The sequence below is a fragment of the Sorex fumeus genome, unplaced genomic scaffold, assembly GCF_029834395.1.
Source record: "Sorex fumeus unplaced genomic scaffold, SorFum_2.1 ptg000047l, whole genome shotgun sequence".
NCBI lineage: Eukaryota > Metazoa > Chordata > Mammalia > Eulipotyphla > Soricidae > Sorex > Sorex fumeus.
This window is the reverse complement of record NW_026606104.1, coordinates 17,829,022-17,848,811: the sequence shown is the minus strand read 5'-3', so window position 1 is coordinate 17,848,811 and position 19,790 is coordinate 17,829,022. Positions and strand designations below refer to the sequence as shown.

Here is a 19,790-nt window from a genome sequence, read left to right as displayed (position 1 = left end):
ATCTTTTGATGTCTCGTGGAATCCAATCAGTAATGGCTCTAGTCCAGCGGTTGTCTGTAAACCTCATTACATGTCCAGCCCATCTGATTTTTGATGTCTTGGCAAATGAGACAGCGTCTCTGATTCTTGAGCGTTGACGAAGATCAGAACTCCGGATTCTATCTCTCATTTGAGTGAATCGTGATATTCCAAGCATAGTTCTTTCGATTCCTCTTTGAGAGACCCGAATAGTGTTCTCATCCTGTTTTCGTAGGGTCCAGGTCTCTGAGGCATATGTTAATGCAGGAAGAATAGTGGAATCAAAGAGATGTGCTCGTAGTTGGAGGTTCTTTGTCCTTTTAGTTATTTCTTCAATGCTCTTGAAGGCATTCCAAGCCGCTCTCTTCCTCCTGCGTAACTCAGGTGCCAGGTCATTCATCATGTTGATTTCTCGACCTAAGTATATATAACTGTTGCATTCGGAGATGGTGGTTCCGTTGAGAGCGAATGGAGCTTCAGGAACAAGGCTGTTTCTCATAAACATTGTCTTCGTAAGATTCAGCTGTAGTCCAACCTTTCCACACTCACGGTCAAAGTCCGCAAGCATTTGTGCTGCTTGGCTGATGTTTGGTGTTATTAGAACGATGTCATCAGCAAAGCGGAGGTGGTGTAGTTGCCGACCATCTATCTTCACTCCCATGTTTTCCCATTCTAGTCGTCGCATGATGTTCTCGAGGGTGGCACTGAAGAGTTTTGGTGAAATGGTATCACCCTGCCGAACCCCTCTCTTGATGTGGATGATTACTTCTTTGTAGAATGGTGAGATCTTGGTAGTGAATCCGCAATAGAGCTCACGAAGGATCCTGATGTATTGAGTTTGTACGCCCTGATTGGCTAGGGCTTCCATGACCGCTTCCGTCTCAACAGAATCAAAGGCCTTCTTTAAATCAATGAACGTTAGACAGAGCGGCATCTTGAACTCCCGAGATACCTCAATGAGCTTGGTTATTGTGTGGATATGGTCGATGGTACTGAATCCTTTTTGGAATCCAGCTTGTTCACATGGTTGTCCTTCATCTAGTGTTCTGCTAATCCTATTCAGGATGACTCGAGTGAATAGTTTGTAGATGACAGACAATAGGCAGATTGGGCGATAGTTGCCAATGTCGTGGATGTCTCCTTTCTTGTATAGTAGTACAGTCTTGCTGGTTTTCCATTGGGATGGAACCTTGCATTCAGACAGGTAGCGTGTGAAGAGTCGAGCTAATGTATTGATGAGTACTGATGGTAAGTTCTTCAGGTGTTCAGGTCTGATCTTGTCTGGGCCAGGTGCTTTTTGTTTCTTTACCGACGAGATGGCATGTTGGATTTCGGAAGGGAGAACATTGGGAACGACATATCCATCATGTGGTATGTGGTATGTGGGCAAGTGGATGTGGCTATTAAAGAGATCTGAGTAGAATTCATGAATAATCTTCTCCATTGCCCTTCTGGAAGATGTGATAGATCCATCATGATGTCGGAGGGCAGTCATCTTGGTTTTGTAGTTGGTGAAGGACAGGCGGGCATTACGAATGTTTTTCCCAGCTTCTGCTGCATCTACCAGTACTGCTGCTCTCCTGTTTTTGAGGTCATCCTTGATGGCTTTTCTGCACTGTTTTGCCAGTTCGGACATTTGCTTGTGGTTGCCTGAGGCACGTGCCACGCCACGTTGGCGAATAAGTTCAAGAGTGTTCGAAGAAAGACGGTTTTTTGTGGTTATCTCTCTCTTGGCATTCCTTGCACAATCATGGAGGTGCTGAATCATTCGATCGTATTCCTCATCAATGTTGTCAATGACGGCATCTTCCCATGTTGCTGCAACAGAGCCAAAGAGTTCCCAGTTGGTGGTTGTTCTGGGAGTCTTCTTAAACCTTGCATTCTTTTCTCCTCGTTCTGTGAGGTAGAATTTTGCACGAAGAAGACGGTGGTCTGATCCCGTTTGGAATTTTGGGACAACAGCAACATCGGTTAGGCAAAACCGCCGATTGAATATGATGTGGTCTATTTCATTGTGGAACCGTCCATCGGGAGACTCCCATGTCCAACGTTTAGATTCAGCCTTTTGGAATTGTGAGTTACCATGGAAGGTTTTGGTTGACATGATGAACTCAGATAGTCTGTCACCTTGTTCGTTCCATTCCAGGCCATGGGTTCCGATGTGGAGTTCATCGACTGATCTTCTTGGTCCTATCTTGGCATTAAAATCACCAACAATGATCTTGTAGAAGGTGTGATCTTCTTTATAGAATTTCTCCAGCTCCATGTAGAATTTCTCAGTTTCTTTTTCACCATAACTGGATGTTGGTGCGTAGACAACAAAGATAGAAACTGCCGGTAGTGAGCCACATTTATTCAAGTGTAATCGTCCGATTCGGGTTGTTAGGCATTCAAATGAATCAATGCTTGTGACTAAGTTTGTGTTGACAAGGATACCGACACCACCGACGCCTCTTTTATCACATGTTCCAAGGAACAGTTCTTCTCCAGTGTCGAAAACAGCATGATGGGATTGATGTCTTCTCGTTTCGGTCAGACCAATGATGTCGTACTTGATCTTTCGTGCTTGTACCATAAGGTCTTCAATGGATGCAGCAGATGCCAGCGTACGAGCATTAAAAGTACAGACAATCATTTTTGTTTTTCTGCGTTTTGGCAGCCCATGTCTGCCTTGGTGTTTTATCAGCTTCTCCTTCCATATCCTTCTCGACTCTGCATAATCAGGGCTAGGGGAATGAGATCCATTTATTACTGGATTTGGCATATCAATTTGGTCTATTTGGCATAGATCACGGATAGCTTGCCAGGCTCTGCCGTGTGGGTTGGATATTTAAGGATATTTAAGGTATCCGGAAAATTATTAAATAAATATTAAATTTATTTAATATTATTAAATAAATATTAAACAAAACACTACTTCAAGAAATTATAAGAGGACACAAGGAAATGGAAACACATTCCCTGCTCATGGATTGGGAGTATTAACATTGTCAAAATTGCAATACTCCTCAAAGCATTATACAAATCAATGCAGTCTCTATAAGGATACCCATGACATTTTTCAAAGAAATAGACAAAACACAGTTGAAATTCATATGAAATTCAAATAAACCATCAGGAACAGCTAAAGAAATCCTTAGGGAAAAGAAGGTGGGAGGCATCACCTTGCCCAACTTCAAACTGTACTACAAAGCAGTAGTAATCAAAATAGCATGATATTTGAATAAAGACAGAGCTGCAGATCAATGGAATAGAGTTGAATATCTGGACATCGACCCTCAGATATATGATCACCTACTCTTTTGTAAAGGAGCAAGAAATGTGAAGTGGAACAAAGAAAGCCTCCTCAACAAGTGGTGCTGGGAAAACTGGACAGTTTCATGCAAAATAAACTAACATCAGGCACATAGTCAGATCAAAATGGATTAAAGCCCTCAATATCAGACCTGAATCCTTAAGATACATGAAAGAAAATGTGGGCAGAACCCTCCATGATATTGAAGCTAAAGGAATCTTCAAGGATGAAACACCACTGACCAATCAAGTGGAAGCAAAAAATTAACAAATGGGCCTACATTAAAGTAAGAAGCTTCTGCATTTTACAAAGACAGCACAAAGACTGGGAAAAATTATTTCCCAATACCCATCTGATAAAGGGTTAATATTAATGTTATACAGGACACTGGTAGAACTTTACAAGGAGAAAACATCCAACCCTATCAAAAATTGGGGAGGAGAATTGAATAGAAACTTCCTCAAAGAAGAAATCCAATTAGCTAAAACACAAATGAAAAAATGCTCTGCATCACAAATCATCAGGGAGATGCAAGTCAAAACAACAGTGAGATATCAACTCACCCAACAGAGACTGGCACACGTCAAAAAGAATAAGAACAACCATGCTGGAATGGATGCTGGGAGAAAGGAACTCTTCTTTATTGTTGGTGGGAATGTCAACAGGTCCAGCCTTTTTGGAAAACAATAAGGGTATTCCTCAAAAAGCTAGAAATTGAGCTTCCATATGACCCAGCAATACCACTTCTGGGAATATACCCCTGGGAACCAAGAACACACAACAGAAATGCTATCTGCACTTCTATATGAAGAACTATTCACAACAGCCAAATCTGAGAACAACCCAAGTACCCAAGAACAGATGATTGGTTAAAGAAACCATGGTACTTCTACACAATGGAATACTAGGCAGCTGTTAGGAAAAATGGAGTTATGAAATTCGCTTATAAATAAAGGGACATGGAGAGTATCATGCTGAGTTAAATGCATCAGAAGGAGAGGGACAGACACAGAATGATTGGACTCATTTGTGGGACATAAAAAAAACATAATATAAGACTAATACTGAAGAACAGTAGAAACAAGGGCCAGGAAGATCAGTCCAAGCTTGGAAGCCTGCTTCAAGGGCTGGGGGGAAGGCAGTTGGGACAGAAAAGGAACCACTATGACAAAGATAGTTGGAAATGACCACTCTGGATAAGAACTGTGTGCTGAAAGTAGGTAAAGGAACAAACATGATAACCTCTCAGTACCTGTATTGCAATTGCAAACCACTAATCAAAAGGGGATGTGTGTGTGTGTGTGTGTGTGTGTGTGTGTGAGAGAGAGAGAGAGAGAGAGAGAGAGAGAGAGAGAGAGAGAGAGAGAAACATGAAAGTTCCTGTCATAGAGACAGGCTGGGGGGAGGGTAGCAGGAGGAAAATTGGGGACATTGGCGTGGTGGGAAATATAAACTGTTGGGGGGATGGGTGTTGGATGGGTATCAGGTTTATGAGTGAAACCCGGCCATGAACAGCTTTGTAATTCTGTGTCTCATGATTATTCAATAAAAATAAATTTTAGAAAAAGCAAAGAAGCTCATATCTCAGCTGGACCAAAACAAAAATAACAACAAAAAGATATCCTATTTTGCTTGCCTACAGAAGTTATAAGATTATGTAACAAAAAAGATTGTAACAAAACACAAAATTATAAAAATGACACTAAACAGTCTGAAACGATCCTTCCTAACTTAGAACTGTGAGCTTCCTGATCATACTCTCAGAGTGCAACTTCTTAAAGAGAAGCCTCTTCATTTATAAACTTAAATATGTTGCTGATAGTCTATTTCATCATTATTATTACTGAGGCAATATAGGTTTGTTTTAGTGCTAATATTTATGCTTTAGGCATACAATGTTACTGCACCACACCCACCATCAAAGTGCCAGCCAATCAATATTCCTCCACCAGTGTCTCTACGACCCTTCTTGCCCAATCCCTCCCTCACCACCTCACCCCTGCCCTCCTTGAAAATGTCAGCTGTTTCAGGATCTAAGGATTTGTTTTCATTAGCCATTTTTCTATTACTTTTCTTTCTTTATGTGTCCATATGAGTGAGATCATCTAGTATTTGTTATTCTTCTGACTTATTTTGCTTACCATGACACCCTCTAGCTCTCTTTTCTTATTGCTGAGTAGTATCCTATTGTGTACATATACCATATTTTCCTTATCCACTCATAATTCTAGTTAGCCATTTGGGCTGTTTTCAGATCAATGAACACGGGGGGTGTGTGTGTGTGTGTGTGTGTGTGTGTGTGTGTGTGTGTGTGTATCTTCTTAATTGACTTTTTGTGTTCTTGAACTAGATACAAAGGAGTGGAATCATTAAATCAATGGCCATTATTCTTTTAAATTATAGAAATGAAAGGTAAGTTTTAGTTCAGTAATTTTCTTCAGTAAAACCATAAAAATCATATAACTTAACTGATATGTATGTATTTTAAATATCATGGTTAACTTTACATCTGCCATTAATGTGTTCAATTAGATTTTGTTTATAGAGGAAACGTAAAGCAGGTTAAGGGTACTTTGACAACTTGATAACAAAATTGAAGACAATAATTACTAAAATAAAATTCTCAACATTTTTTAGAAAAGTTTTTCAAGTTATTCAGCAATTTCATTTGTATTTGTATAAAATTTGCAGATTTGTAAAAATTTCATTTGTCATTTGTATATAAGGCAGCTTTATTTTACTCATTTTTGTATGCTTTATTTTGCTTGAGGGCTACAGAAGGTAGTGCTTAGGGTTTATTTCTCACTACTGGTGGTGCTCAGAAAACCATAATAAGGTGTTGGGGATTAAACCCAAGTTGGCCACATAGGAAGCAAGTGATCTACCCACAGTACTATCTCCCCAGCTCCAAAACTGTTCTTGTGTGTGTGTGTGTGTGTGTGTGTGTGTGTGTGTGTGTGTGTGTGTGTGTGGTTGTGATAGAGTGTATGTGTGTGTGTGGTGGTGATGGTTTGGGGATGATAGGGACACACAAGGTGGTAGTCAGGGGATCATACTCAGTGCTGGGAGCTGAAGATGAATTGGCTGCATTCTAGGCCAACTTAACCCTTATACTATCTCTCAAACTTCTCATGTTAGTATTTTAAATAAATAGATAACTTTCTAATTTTTCACAATTTCTAATTTTTTCCAGAGTTCACGCCACAATGTTTACATAGTCTTCATTTACGTATCTGTTAAACACTATCATCTGTTAACTATCAATTACTTTTGCAAAATCATGGTTGACTTTCTGCTTTGTGAGTAGTACCAAAATATATACATAAGCATAAGTAGCATTCAATTGTTATTCTTCTTGGATTGTTTTTTGTTTTTAACCAAACTTGGTTGTTCTCAGGAATTAAACATGGCTCTGCACTCAAGATCACTCATGACAGGTCTTAGGGGGACCATATGTGGTGCCAGAATCAAACCTGAGCTAGTTGCATGCAAGTAAGCACCCTGCCCACTGAACTATTGCTCTGACCCCACTTCATCTTTTATTCTAATGGGAACTATGATTATCTTGAACCTGATAAAATATGATTCTTGCTTACTCAGTGTATTTGGGTATCTTAAAAACAATACTATTTTTCATGCTTTTGAAAAATGACCTATATTTTATAAAAGTTCAATTTTTAAGTGAAATCTAAAAATTCAAGTCCCAAAGTTTTCTCTGGTGATGGAATAGTGGAGATGAATCAAACAATAAGAATAAAACTTGTGGCATCGAAAGGCACATGAAAAAATGCTCTGCAATGCTAATCATCAGGGAGATACAAATAAAAACAACTATGAGATATCTCACAGCACAGAGACTGGCATACATCAAAAAGAACAAAAACAAGCCCTGGTGCAGATGTGGGGGACTCTGATTTATAGGTGGTGAGAATGCCTACTGGTCCAGCATTTTTGGAAAACAATATGGGTATTCCTCAGAAAAATAGAAATTGAACTACCATTTGACCACTTACCACTTTGGGAAATATACCTGGGGGCCCAAAACCACATAGCAGAAATGCCATCTGCACTTCTATGTTCACTGCAGCAAAATTCACAATAGTCAGAATCTGGAAACAACCCGAGTACTTGAGAACATATGAATAGATAAAGAAAACATGATATATCTACAGAATGGAATACTATACAGCTGTTAGGAAAAATAAGTCATGAAATTCACTTATAAATGTGTGGATACGGAGAGTATCATGAGTGAAATGAGTCAGAAAGAGAAGGACAAACACAGAATGACTGCTTTCATTTGTGGGATGTGGAAAAAAATAAAACCTCAATATGAGACTAATACCCAAGATCAGTAGAAACAAGAGACAGGAGGACTGCTCCATGGTTGGAAGATTGCCACAAGTGGTGGGGGCAGAGAGCAGTTAGGATAGAGTAGAGAAGGAATCACTAGGGACCACTACAACAGGATAGTTGAAAATGATCTCTCTGGATAAGAACTGAGTGCTGAAAGTATGTAAAGGGACAAACATGCTAACCTTTCAGTACTTGTTGTGCAAACCATGATGCCAAAAGGAGAGAGAGAGAGGGAGAGAGAGAGAGAGAGAGAGAGAGAGAGAGAGAGAGAGAGAGAGAGAGGAGAAATAGAGAAGAAGAAAGAAAAACTCCTGCCATAGAAGCAGGCTGGGCAGGAAGATAGGGTGGGGTGGAAGAGGACATTGGTGGTAGGAAATATACACTGAAGGGACAGGTGTTGAAATGCTGTATGACTGAAACCCAATCATGAACAACTTTATAACTTTTTATCTCAAGGTGATTCAGTTTAAAAAAAGAAAAATGAAAACTAATGGTATTCTCTCAAATATATCAGATTTCTATTCAAATGCTGCAATATTTATGTTTCAGATGCTCTTATTTGTCTATCATTAGAAAGAAAAAACTGGCAGGCTACCAAATATAACCTGCCCACACGGCAGAGTCTGGCAAACTCCCCGTGGCGTACCCAATATGCCAAATACCAGTAACAGAAAGAAAAATACATAAAGTGAATAATCTTATTTCCATATGCTTTTTACTGTTCCCTTTGGGTTGTGATTACTGGTCTCCTTCAGTGCTTCAAAGGTAAAGGTTGTACAAATTAAAAATATGTTGTAGATGCTAGCATGTATGAATTTTCACTTTTCGGCTTTTCTTTGGTCGTGCAAAAAGTTTTCAATTTCAATCTCCACTGTAGCATTTTTTGTTTTTTGTTTTGTTTTTGTTTTTGTTTTTGTTTTGTTTTGTTTTATATAAAATGCACTGAGTCTAGGAGTGTAAACCAGTACCTGGAATTACCCCAGTCCGGACCAGTGCCAGAGACTGAGCCTCGGGTTTCAGTTGCATACTTGTAAACCACTAGCAGGCACTGTTTACAAAGCTCCACCAGACGCTGGCAACACTGAAGCTGCAAAGGAGTCACCACTTCTTGACTTTTATTGAAAATATTCTCCCACGATGATCTGTTGGCATGGAAACAAATATTACCTCAGGTAGCTGTTAAAAATGGCCATCAGTTTAATCACTTATCTAGGACATGTACATGCAGACACACACACACAGACACACACAAACACAGACACACACACACACACACACACACACACACACACACACACTCCCCACAGTCCTTTCAGTTCACCTTTGAAGTCACACAGATGGTTGAAAGGTACAAATCAATACAAGGTTAGAAATTAATTCTTATACTAAAAAAAAGCACAATTCATAATTCAATACCATTTGCTTTTAAACAATTTGCTGCTAAATACTTCTGTGGGAGCTAAAAGAATGACTACCTAACACCTTTCAAACAGTTGTTTATTATTTATTAAAACATTTTGAACTAGTATTTTCCATCTAAGTTCTCAAAAGTTAGGCATCTAGGAATTTTTGTCTTTTTAGGATGTTATATTTACCCATTATGTTAATGATGATCCCACAACATGACTAAAGGTTGATATACCTTATTATGTGACCTCTCTGAAATAGGAAAATTTAGGTTATCCCCTGGATTATAACCACCCCTTTGAAAAAGTTTTAAAATAAAATTATGTTTTGTATTCTTAGAACACACGTTCTATACACTACAAGTAATATATCTCAACTGCTCTACAAAGTACTGTTTTATAGAACCCCGGAAGGTAGTGTCCATCTCCGTTAGCATGTTTTGACTTACTCTAAAGCAGGCAGTACTTCATACTACCTTGATAACCTTAATTTTAGGGCACAAGATGTAGTACAGTGGTGGAACACATGCCTCACAAGTAATATTCTACTGTATCTCATGGTGATCCAATGAATCATTTTTTAAAAAGTATATATTATTACATAAAGTCAGCCCTCATTAATTTCAGCTACATCAATTTAAAATTACACAAATTTAAGAGTTATGATAATTAAGGGCTGGAGCGATAGCACAGTGGGTAGGGCGTCTGCCTTGCAAGTGGCCGACTGGGGTTCTATTCTTCCGTCCCTCTCAGAGAGCCCGGCAGGCTACTGAGAGTATTCCATCTGCACGGCAGAGCCTGACAAGCTCCCTGTGGCATATTCGATATGCCAAAAACTGTAACAACAAGTCTCACAATGGAGACATTACTGGTGCCCGTTCAAGCAAATCAATGAACAACGAGATGACAGTGTAGTGCAGTGCATGATAATTAAAATTTCAGTTTATACACTGAAAAAAAGTGGTTGTTAATCAAATTAATAGTGTATACAACATTATCAGAAAAAATAATGGCCTAAAAATAATATTTATGGGTTTTTAAACAAATGTTTATATAAATGGGTGTTCTCAAATACCAGTGAGTTTTATCAATTTCTTTAAATAAAGACCCATATGAGTTCTATTTGAAATAATTTGAGAATAACTTTCTTAAATAACTGTGTGTACTTAAGAAAAGTAGACTGTATATCTTTAATAACAACCTAGGGGCTAGAATGATAGCACAGTGTGTAGGGCATTTGGCTAGCATGCAACCACTGGGTTTGATTTCCAGCATCCCATGTGGTTCCCTGAGCACCACCAGGAGTAATTCCTGAGTGCAAAGCCAGGAGTAACCCCTATGCATCACAGGATGTGACCCAAAAATTTTTTTAAAAAACACCTATTTTATGCAGGATTGTCTTTGCTCCTGTTTTCCAAAATGATAACTTAAAATATAAGTTTGTGCTCTATAATTTTTTGAAAAAAAAAGTAAAGTTCTAAATTGACCCAGAGTACCACTTCCCCACGTCTCTCAATCATGTGCAGTTGTGATAAAATATATGATTTATAGTCCTGAAGTTCTTATGGCCTAAATTGAGAAGGTGGGAGTTTGTATCGGAAGAGAAAAAGAGAGTAAGAGAGAAGCTTACTTTCTTAGTTTAAAACGCCTTTTTAAGCCTCAAAGGAAAAGTTTGGTTTGAGACTTGGTAGTGGTTCAGGTCTCATTTTACATATACCAATTTGCTTAATCCTCAGAGGGAGAAAAGATTTTCAGAAAGAAAATATATTAAGCAAAGCATTTTTCTGAAAAAATGTACTTCCAATGGGAAATTCAAAGACTCCATTTTCAATCTTCTGAAGATATTTGATAGCTCTGGATAGCAAATGCTTTAGAAAGAATTGAAAGATGCTTTATAAATTCAAAAAAGTATTTTTCAATAGAAAAGCTACTGTTTATTTTTTCCAGGAACAACATGGTCCCTGAAAGTCAGTATGTCATGGTAAATTAACAGAGTTCCTTGTTATTGAGTAAAATGAGAACACTGAAAGGAGTCAAGTGCCTTTCATGTTCTCAGATACTAGCACTAAATAGAATTTTTATAATTATACATAACTGTTTATAATATTTTTATTATTAATGGAGGTACAATTTTTCATTCAATAGTAGTATACTAATTAAATTAACACTAACAACAAAAGTTATTATAAAATATAAGAAATTACCAAATACATGAGTATTAAATTTTATATATTTTTGATGTTCAAATATACATAAAGTTTATATATACTTTATTTGACCAATAAATATTTAGGGATAAATTTGGTAATGCTTATAATCTGTGTTAATCTGCTACGTCCTGGGAAAAAAATTGTCAGATAAGAATAAATGCACACATATAATATCCTGAGTTCAACCATTTGAATTTTCTTTTCTTTTCACTGGGGATTCTGAGTATTCCTACAAATGTCTATTTCTATTACCACCTTCTCCTCTCAATTTGGATATATTTTTCCTTTGAAGTCATTAGGTTGGATTTAATATAGTTGACTCACTTTAAGATAGTTTTTTATTCCCTTACTTAAGATGTAGAGATAAGAAAATTAAAAATAATATAACATTCTGAATATGAGTTATAGTATAACTCTCCCTAATAGTCAAAATTAAAAGCATTAAATTAAGATACTTGTCCCATTTGAGGTGTTACGTTCATCACCACTGGCCAAAGTCCATGTTCTATTTAATGAATGCTTATTTAAGTGTCAGCACACAAAAGTTCATTAAAAAAGTTAAAAGAAGATGAATAGGACTTTCTTCATCTGGCACATGGCTAATGGTTTTTCATGTGGGTCTGGTGTGGTAGCATATATTTTGAAGTCATTAAATTGTACCCCTAAATATCTATAATTATTATAACCAGTTTGTTACCCCAATAAATGTAAAATAAATTTTAAAATAAAACGATTGAAGATACTTTCCAAAGAGCAGTGAGCTTGTTTCTCTGGAGCAGCATTCAAGTAAGAGAGAAATGTAAGAAGACAAGTGAAAAAAGAAAAATCAACATATTGAAGTTTTACATATTTAGATTAGAACTTGAGTTTTAGGATAAATAAAGAGAATCACTAGATGTTTTTAGCAACTGATCCTGAAAGTATGATGCATAAAGAAAAAAAATGGAAGCCAAATATATAGAAATCCATTCATTTCATCTAGTTCTTCTACCAAAATTTTCCTTTTATTTGATATCAAAAAGTACATTTCTACAATTTCTATCCTCTTAATTTTAAGGAGGTATGTTTTATGGCGCAGCATATGGTCTATCTTGGAGAATGTTTCATGTACATTGAAGAAGAACGTATATTCGGCTTTTTTAGAGATGAAAAGCCACATATATAATATGTCACATAACTACTATTATGTTAAGGTAACATAGTAGTAGTTATGTAATGTCTTTCTTCAAGTCTATTAGTAGTTGGTTTAAGTATTTGCTGGTCCCTCATTTGGTATATATACTTTCAGGAGTGTGAGTTCTTCCTAATGTACAGATCTTGATCATTAAGAAATTACCTTCACTGTGTCTTATAACCTTCTTCATCCTGAAGTCTCTGTGTCTCTTTTACAATGATCCCTTTTATATGTGTCTTGCTCTGTTTCCTAGAGGAAGTAGCACTTATCTGTTACAAGAATAAGCCTGTGTGACTAGGTTGTTAAGTTCAAATCCCAGCCACACAAAGTCCAAACTCTGTGCTTCAGCTTCCTTACCTATAAAATGATAGTGATCATAACCTGCTTCAAAATGATGTTCACTGTCACTGTCCTCCCGTTGTTCATCGATTTGCTCAGCAGGCCCAGTAACGTCTCCATTGTGACACTTGTTACTGTGTTTGGCATATCTAATATGTCATGGGTAGCTTGCCAGGCTTTGCCATGCAGGCAAGAAACTCTCAGTAGCTTGCTGGGCTCTCTGAGAGGGGCAGAGGAATCGAACTCGGGTCGGCCATGTTGGCCGCTTGCAAGGCAAACACCCTACCACTGTGCTATGGCTCGTATCAGGAATAAATGATGGATGCATAGAATGTGTTCAGAACAATGCTTGACACGTAAACCACACAACCTGAGTCACTCTCATTTTTTAGTTTCTTTAGGGCAGGGTCGAGGTCAAATTTAACATCACATCTCCAGAAATATTTATCACAGATTGAAAAATGTTTATCTTTAAAAAGAGAAACCAGCTTGAATAGCAACAGTGGATATGCGACAGAAAAAAGAAATCTAGTAGAATTTAGCATGTGATTAAATAAAGTGTGGGAGAAGGAAGCTGAAGATATCAAACCTCTCTGACTAGGAGGATAAAATGGGATTAAGGGTGTTCACATGGGAAGATATTTTTCAACAAGAAGGAGATAAGAAGCATTTGAGCTTGGATATCCTGAGGTGTAACTGAAAATGAGTCCCAACAGCATTGGCAGAACTAAAATTCTGAAGAGGAGCAGGAATTAATTCATAGTTTTGGAAGTCAGCAATTTAGAGCTAATAGCTAAAGAATTTTCCAGATACTGATTTTGTAACAAGAGTTATTTTTCATTTAAGACCAACTTCTGGGGACTGTGAAGAGAGCATATGGCTCAAGGCATATGCCTTGCATGTATCAGCCCTGAATTTGATCCCGATAACCACAAGGATTCCCAAGTATCACCAAGTAGAGCCCTGGAGGCCCCCAAGAACCATCAATGTGGCCTTCAAAGCCCTCTGAGCACTGCTGGCATAGGCCTGGTGTGCCCTGGCCTGAGCATCACTGCATCCTCGGGCCCTTGAATTGAACTTGGGGACTGGTCAGTCACATATTGCTGGAAATTGTCCTAGGATGCTCTGAGAAGTCTTTGAGAAGCTCGTGGCCCAGCCACACACACAAGGACTCCCTTCTTTTCACAAAATTAGAACAGATAAGGTGTTATTATCTCCACATCCCATCTAAATAAGCTAAAGTGGACTGAGAAGATGGTTTAGAGGGCTGGAGCACATGTTTTGTACATGGAAGCCCCAGAATCAGTCCCCAGTACTAGATGATCCCTCAAGCACCACTATTGTGATTAAACCCTGAGCACCAAGCACCCAACATTGCCGGATATGGGTTAAAAGAACAAACAAAAATTAGAGCTATATATTATTTTAAATAATCAGTAGGGCCAGATGGGGCCGAAGTAATTCCTGAGTACAAAGCCAGAAGTAACCCCTGATCGTTGCTGAGTGTGACCCAAAAGAACAAACAAAAATAGAAGGAAAAAAAGCAATAGGGCCAGAGAGACAGCACACAGTAAGGCATCTGCCTTGCATGAGGCCATCCCGACTCAATCTCCAGCATCACATATGGTCTCCAAGCACCACCAAGAGTAATCTCAAAGCAGAGAGACAAGTGTAAATCCTAAGAACTTCCAGGTGTAGTCCCAAAATCAAATAAATGTGCACACACACACACACACACACACACACACACACACACACACACACACACTCTTACATTCACATATACATGCAGTAAAAATTTCATATTTTCAAAGACATAAAGGAATTTCAATTATTTTATTAGGTCATCTTCAGAATTTGGTATTAACATAATAAAGGTAAAAATAATAAAAGATAATTTGGAACTCACCCTGAATCACAGAAACAGTTCCACAGTCCTTGGCCACGATTCCAGAGCAAGCGACTAAAAATTCGCTTGAAAATCTGATACAAATTTATTTCCTCAACATCAGGTACTTTCCAGATGTGCGAAAGAACCGAACGAACACTTGTTTTTACTATGTCCAAAATCTAGTGGGGAAAAGAAGAGTTTCAAAGTCTAGATGACATTCCTGAAATTCAGAGATGAGTAAATATATGTGTATGTGTGTGTGTGTGTATGTACACACAAATAATTCAAAGATAACATACACATGAACTGAACAGCTGTACAGAACAGAGAGTCCAGAAGTAGTAGAACTGTGTATTTTTGAAACTTTGATGTTTCAAAACTTGACAAATGACAAGTTAGACCACTTGAGTAAAAAATGATTAAGTTTAAATCAAATTTAATCAATAGATATTTTTTAAAATTGTAATCTCAAAATATGATAACAAAATTTGTCAGAAAATGTAATAAATTCCAAAAAATTGCTAATGTAAACATCAATGACTTAACAAACTGAGAACTAGTCTTCAGTAGGAATCTTACCATGGGGGGACTAGAGGTGGGAAGGACACAGAGACATGGGGGAGGGAAGGGGACATTGGTAGAGGGCATGGTGCTGGAAGTTTTATGTATGAAATCTATCAAACACTGCTTTGTAAACTATGGTACTTAAAATAACAATTTTGAAATAACACTAAAAAATTGAAAGCATGTCATAGTCTAAAGGATAAAATCAATGAATTAATAGGAAAAAATGGGCAAAATATGTGTGTAAGCGTTCATTAGAAAGTAAGAAAAAGACCACATAAAACAAGAATATTCAAATGGTAGAGAAACAAAAGCAATACATAACTTCCTGTCATGTCATTTTTACCAAAAAGTTGGATTAAGTTTTGCCTCCTAATTTTTATACAAATATTTTGGGTTTAGAAAACATTACAGGGTTTAGAAAACATACTCACTTTTTGGATTTAGAAAACATACTCACTTTTTGGATGAGAAAAACTTAGCATAAAGCATATAGGTAACTTATTCAAGATTATAGAGAATAAATGAGCTATACAATCAGACCTATGCCTTTAACAACTACCCAAAATGGATTTACAATGAACTTGTCTTTCCACTACTGAGAGTAAAATCCTTGAAGGGAGCCTCATTGCTTTCTTCTGCGATTCATATTCATCTCTCGTCAAATAATATTTGGGAAGATTTGGTGGGGGTTCTATGTATAAACACAAATGCAGTGGCAGGTCTACCAGTAGGACCAGAGAGACTAATTTGCTTGAAAGTGATGAGAAATGAGAAATCAGCAACTGCACCTTTAGCAGAAAACCCACTGATTTCAGGAAGGCTGAGAAGGCAACCAAGCAATAGGATTTGAATGAGGAAACAGTGGCTGCCAGTTCTATTTATCATGCTACATTGCTTTTCTGAGAGCTTTCAGATTAGAATAAAAGAGATTAAAGATGAATAATTTGTGAAACACAAAAAGAAATGGTGAGTACTTAAGAAGAGGCTCACTTATAGGAATCCATGCACTGACACAGTGGCTTTTAAAAGCACCTCAATCCAACACTGATCTCTCTACGGGGGGGCGGGGGGATATAAATGGGAGAATCAGTCAATGAAAACATTAATAAAGTAAAAGAATTGGTTTTTCCACATGAAATATAACATATTTGAAGGCACAAATCATACAGACAAATTCATATTTCGTAAGAACATACAGATGTTGAATGACAGACTGCTCCATATGGCTGAACAGTTGGCCCTAAATTAAAATAATGGCATGAGGTGACAGAGGTTTAGAAATAACATTAAAACCACTACATGCTGTTCTAATGATGCGTGCAGCAGTCGTGACTATAGGGGGAAAGCACCTCTGCTGATGCAAAATGAACAGTGTTGCATGGTGTGTATGTCAGCCCAAGTGAAAAAGAAAATAATTTCAAAATGAATGCAGAAACAACTACAGAGATATTAAAATGAAATAGCTATTTTGAGAGTATTTGATAAACAAGGATCTCTTAGAAATGAATTTATTTCTAAAATAAATGTAAAAAGTACAACCTTAATAACATTACTTTTTCTCATCATAGTCCAATTTCAGTTTATGCCTAGATAAAATGTCAGAAAATAAGCATTTCAGCAAATTTAGCATAATTTATAACTTACCAATGCTGAAATATTTTCATACTTTATATATGTTCTTTACAAACTATATAAAGCAAATTCACTCTTGGCAGAAAACCAAATTATGTAAATGTGCAGTTACCGCAACATAGGATTAAATAAGATTTTAACTATTTCCATTTTCACTTGGTGAGGATTCTTTTCTGTATTTAATTCCACATCCTTGACCTTTAAATTTTACACTCATTAAGGACAATTTGAAATAAAGCAAATAATTTTCTTTTATCTCGAAGAACACACACACACAAAATAAAAACCATTTGGAAGAGTTTGTGTGTATGGCATTCTAATCTTAGAATTTCACAATATTCTATTGAGCAATCAGCAGATCTTGAAGCAGAAAGTTAGATACATATTTCAACAATGTTCACAAAACAGAATTAAGAGGTTTAATGGGAATCCAATACATTTCACACCTTAACAATCTGATAAGACTGTAACAAATACCTGTTGCATATATATATTTAAATGAGAAATTAAGTTAACGAACGAATAAACCACTCAAAATCCTGAACAGGACATAGCATATACTTCTTGATTTAAAAAAAAAAACTGGCAACCCAAAACATTTCTCAAATTAAATTACATCACAAACAGTTCTGTATCAGCTATAGAGACTGACCAAGTGAAACAACCTGCTTTTAAGTGTTCGGTTCGGTGCCATCCTACCTATTCAGAACCTGCTACATGCTTGAATGTTTTCAAGCCAATTTTATGTGCTCCCAAAAATGTTCCTGGACAAGAACTGAAAAGTGGTTGGAATACCAGTGAGAAACTACTTTTGCCAGGTGTTATTTCTTCCTTTTGAGAAGAATTCTTTTTTTTTTCTAAGCCCAAGGCTTTCTCAGAACTTCACTGAAAACCTGAGCTTCTCACTTCTTCCTCCCCCAGGTCAGTCATTATTCGAACCCAGAACTTGGCTTTTTCTGCGTAGGCACCCAGGCATCCTCTAGGACCCTGGGACACTCACCATCCCTGAGCCTCTTCCTGTTCATTCCCTAAGCTGTGCCAGGTCTTCTTCCGCCGCCTAGGTCAGTCATTACTCGAACCCAGGACTTGGCTTTCTCTGCATACACACCATCCTGAGCCTCTTCCTGTTTGTCCCCAATGCTATGCTCAGTCTTCTTCCTCCCCCAGGTTGTACCCCGCCCCCACACACACCAGATACCCGTAAGAGGATGTGGCCTCTTCAGAAGTGGGCATGGTCTCTGTAGAAGTGGGCGTGGCTTAATTTTGGGCCAGCCAACACTCATGCAGCCGCAGATAATTTACTCATACTCAGCAATCTCGTGTAACATCTCAGTCTCCATACCTCCACACCAACATGAAGAAACAACGCAAATCCCAACCACGAGGGGAGGACGGTGAAAAGAGTCCAGAAGCCTCAGTAGGTGCTACTCACCTAAGGGATCTCTTTGAGAAAAAAATTCAGATATGCAGTAATGAAGATGTTCAATGAACTCAATGAAGCAGTGAGACAGATATCCAATAATTTAAAGGAGGACATGAGAGAAACAATCGAGAAAATACAGAAAGAAATGAGAGCAGAAATTGGAAAGCTACAAACAGAAATGTCACGAATAAAAGATTCAGTAGATGAAAAAAAAAAAACTCAGTCAGTGCCCTCAACAGTAGAAAGGCCACAGCTGAAGACAGAATCAGTGAGCTGGAAGATCAGCTGCATGAAGCCTACAGGCAACAACAAACAACGGGCAAGAGCCCTCAAAATAGCTCTAGAGTGAATCAGAGTCCTAGAAGATGATTCCAAGAGGAACAACATTACAATCATTGGACTACCAGAAGCTCAGGGAAACAATCCCAATGAAAAAAAGCCACCTTTAAACAAACCATTGCTGAAATGTTTCCAGAGGTGGACAATGCAGCCATTCAGAGTCAAGGAGCCTGAAGGGTGCCAGCTAAAAGAGACCCTAACAAAAACACTCCACGCCATATCATAGTTAGAATGATGGATGCCGCGGATAGAGACACAATACTGCAAGCAGCAAGGTCAAAGAAGGAAATCACATACAAATGAGCACCCCTTACATTCACAGCAGACCTATCAGAAGAAACCCTCCAAACCTGAAAGCAATGGTGGGATATAGTGAAAAAACTCACTGAAATGAATGCTTCACCAAGAATACTCTATCTGGCTAAACTCTCACTCAAACTCGAAGGACCGGTACACTATTTTGTGGATAAACAGCAGCTCAGGAACTTCATAGACTCAAAACCAAACCTAAAAGAAGGGCTAAAGCGGCTACCATAATACAAGACAAACCCCACAACCACAATACACCCTTACAGAAAGATGACACAAAACCACATAACAACATTGTCTCTCAATGCCAATGGTCTAAATTCACCAATTAAAAGACAGAGTGGCAAAATGGATTCAAAGACAGAACCCAACGATCTGCTGCCACAAGAAACTCATCTGAACAGTTGGAGCAAACACAGACTTTAAGTTAAAGGATGGAAAGCAATCCTGTAAGCAAACAGCTCCCTCAAAAAAGCTGGGGTGGCCATACTAGTATCCAACAACATAAATTTCAGGTTGAAAAAGATTAGAAGGGACAGCAAAGGCCATTTTTTATTTATCAAGGGATATGTACAACAGAAAGAAATCACATTCTTAATTGTATACACACCTAATGAGGGAACAGCTAAATATTTAAAGCAACTGCTAACAGATTTTAAGAAGGACATTGCTAGCAACACAATAGTAGTTGGAGACTTCATCATCGCCTTATCACCTCTGGATAGATCAACAAGAACAAAACTCATCAAGGAAACATTGGTTTTGAAGGAAGAAATAGAAGAGATAGGGTTTATAGACCTATACAGGGCTTTACACCCCAAAAAGAAAGAA

At 37.8% G+C, this 19,790-nt stretch overlaps 1 protein-coding gene across 1 annotated transcript in view; it reads right to left on the bottom strand.

Annotated features, from left to right (window-relative positions):
- Positions 1–19,790, bottom strand: part of TTLL7 (tubulin tyrosine ligase like 7) — a 174,862-nt gene that overhangs the window by 17,077 nt on the left and 137,995 nt on the right. Inside the window, exons 19-20 of the mRNA XM_056123661.1 lie at positions 14,708–14,868; positions 8,638–8,811 (exon numbers count right to left, since the gene is read on the bottom strand). Coding sequence (XP_055979636.1) covers positions 8,638–8,811; positions 14,708–14,868 — 335 coding nt within the window. The remainder of the gene's footprint in view (positions 1–8,637; positions 8,812–14,707; positions 14,869–19,790) is intronic.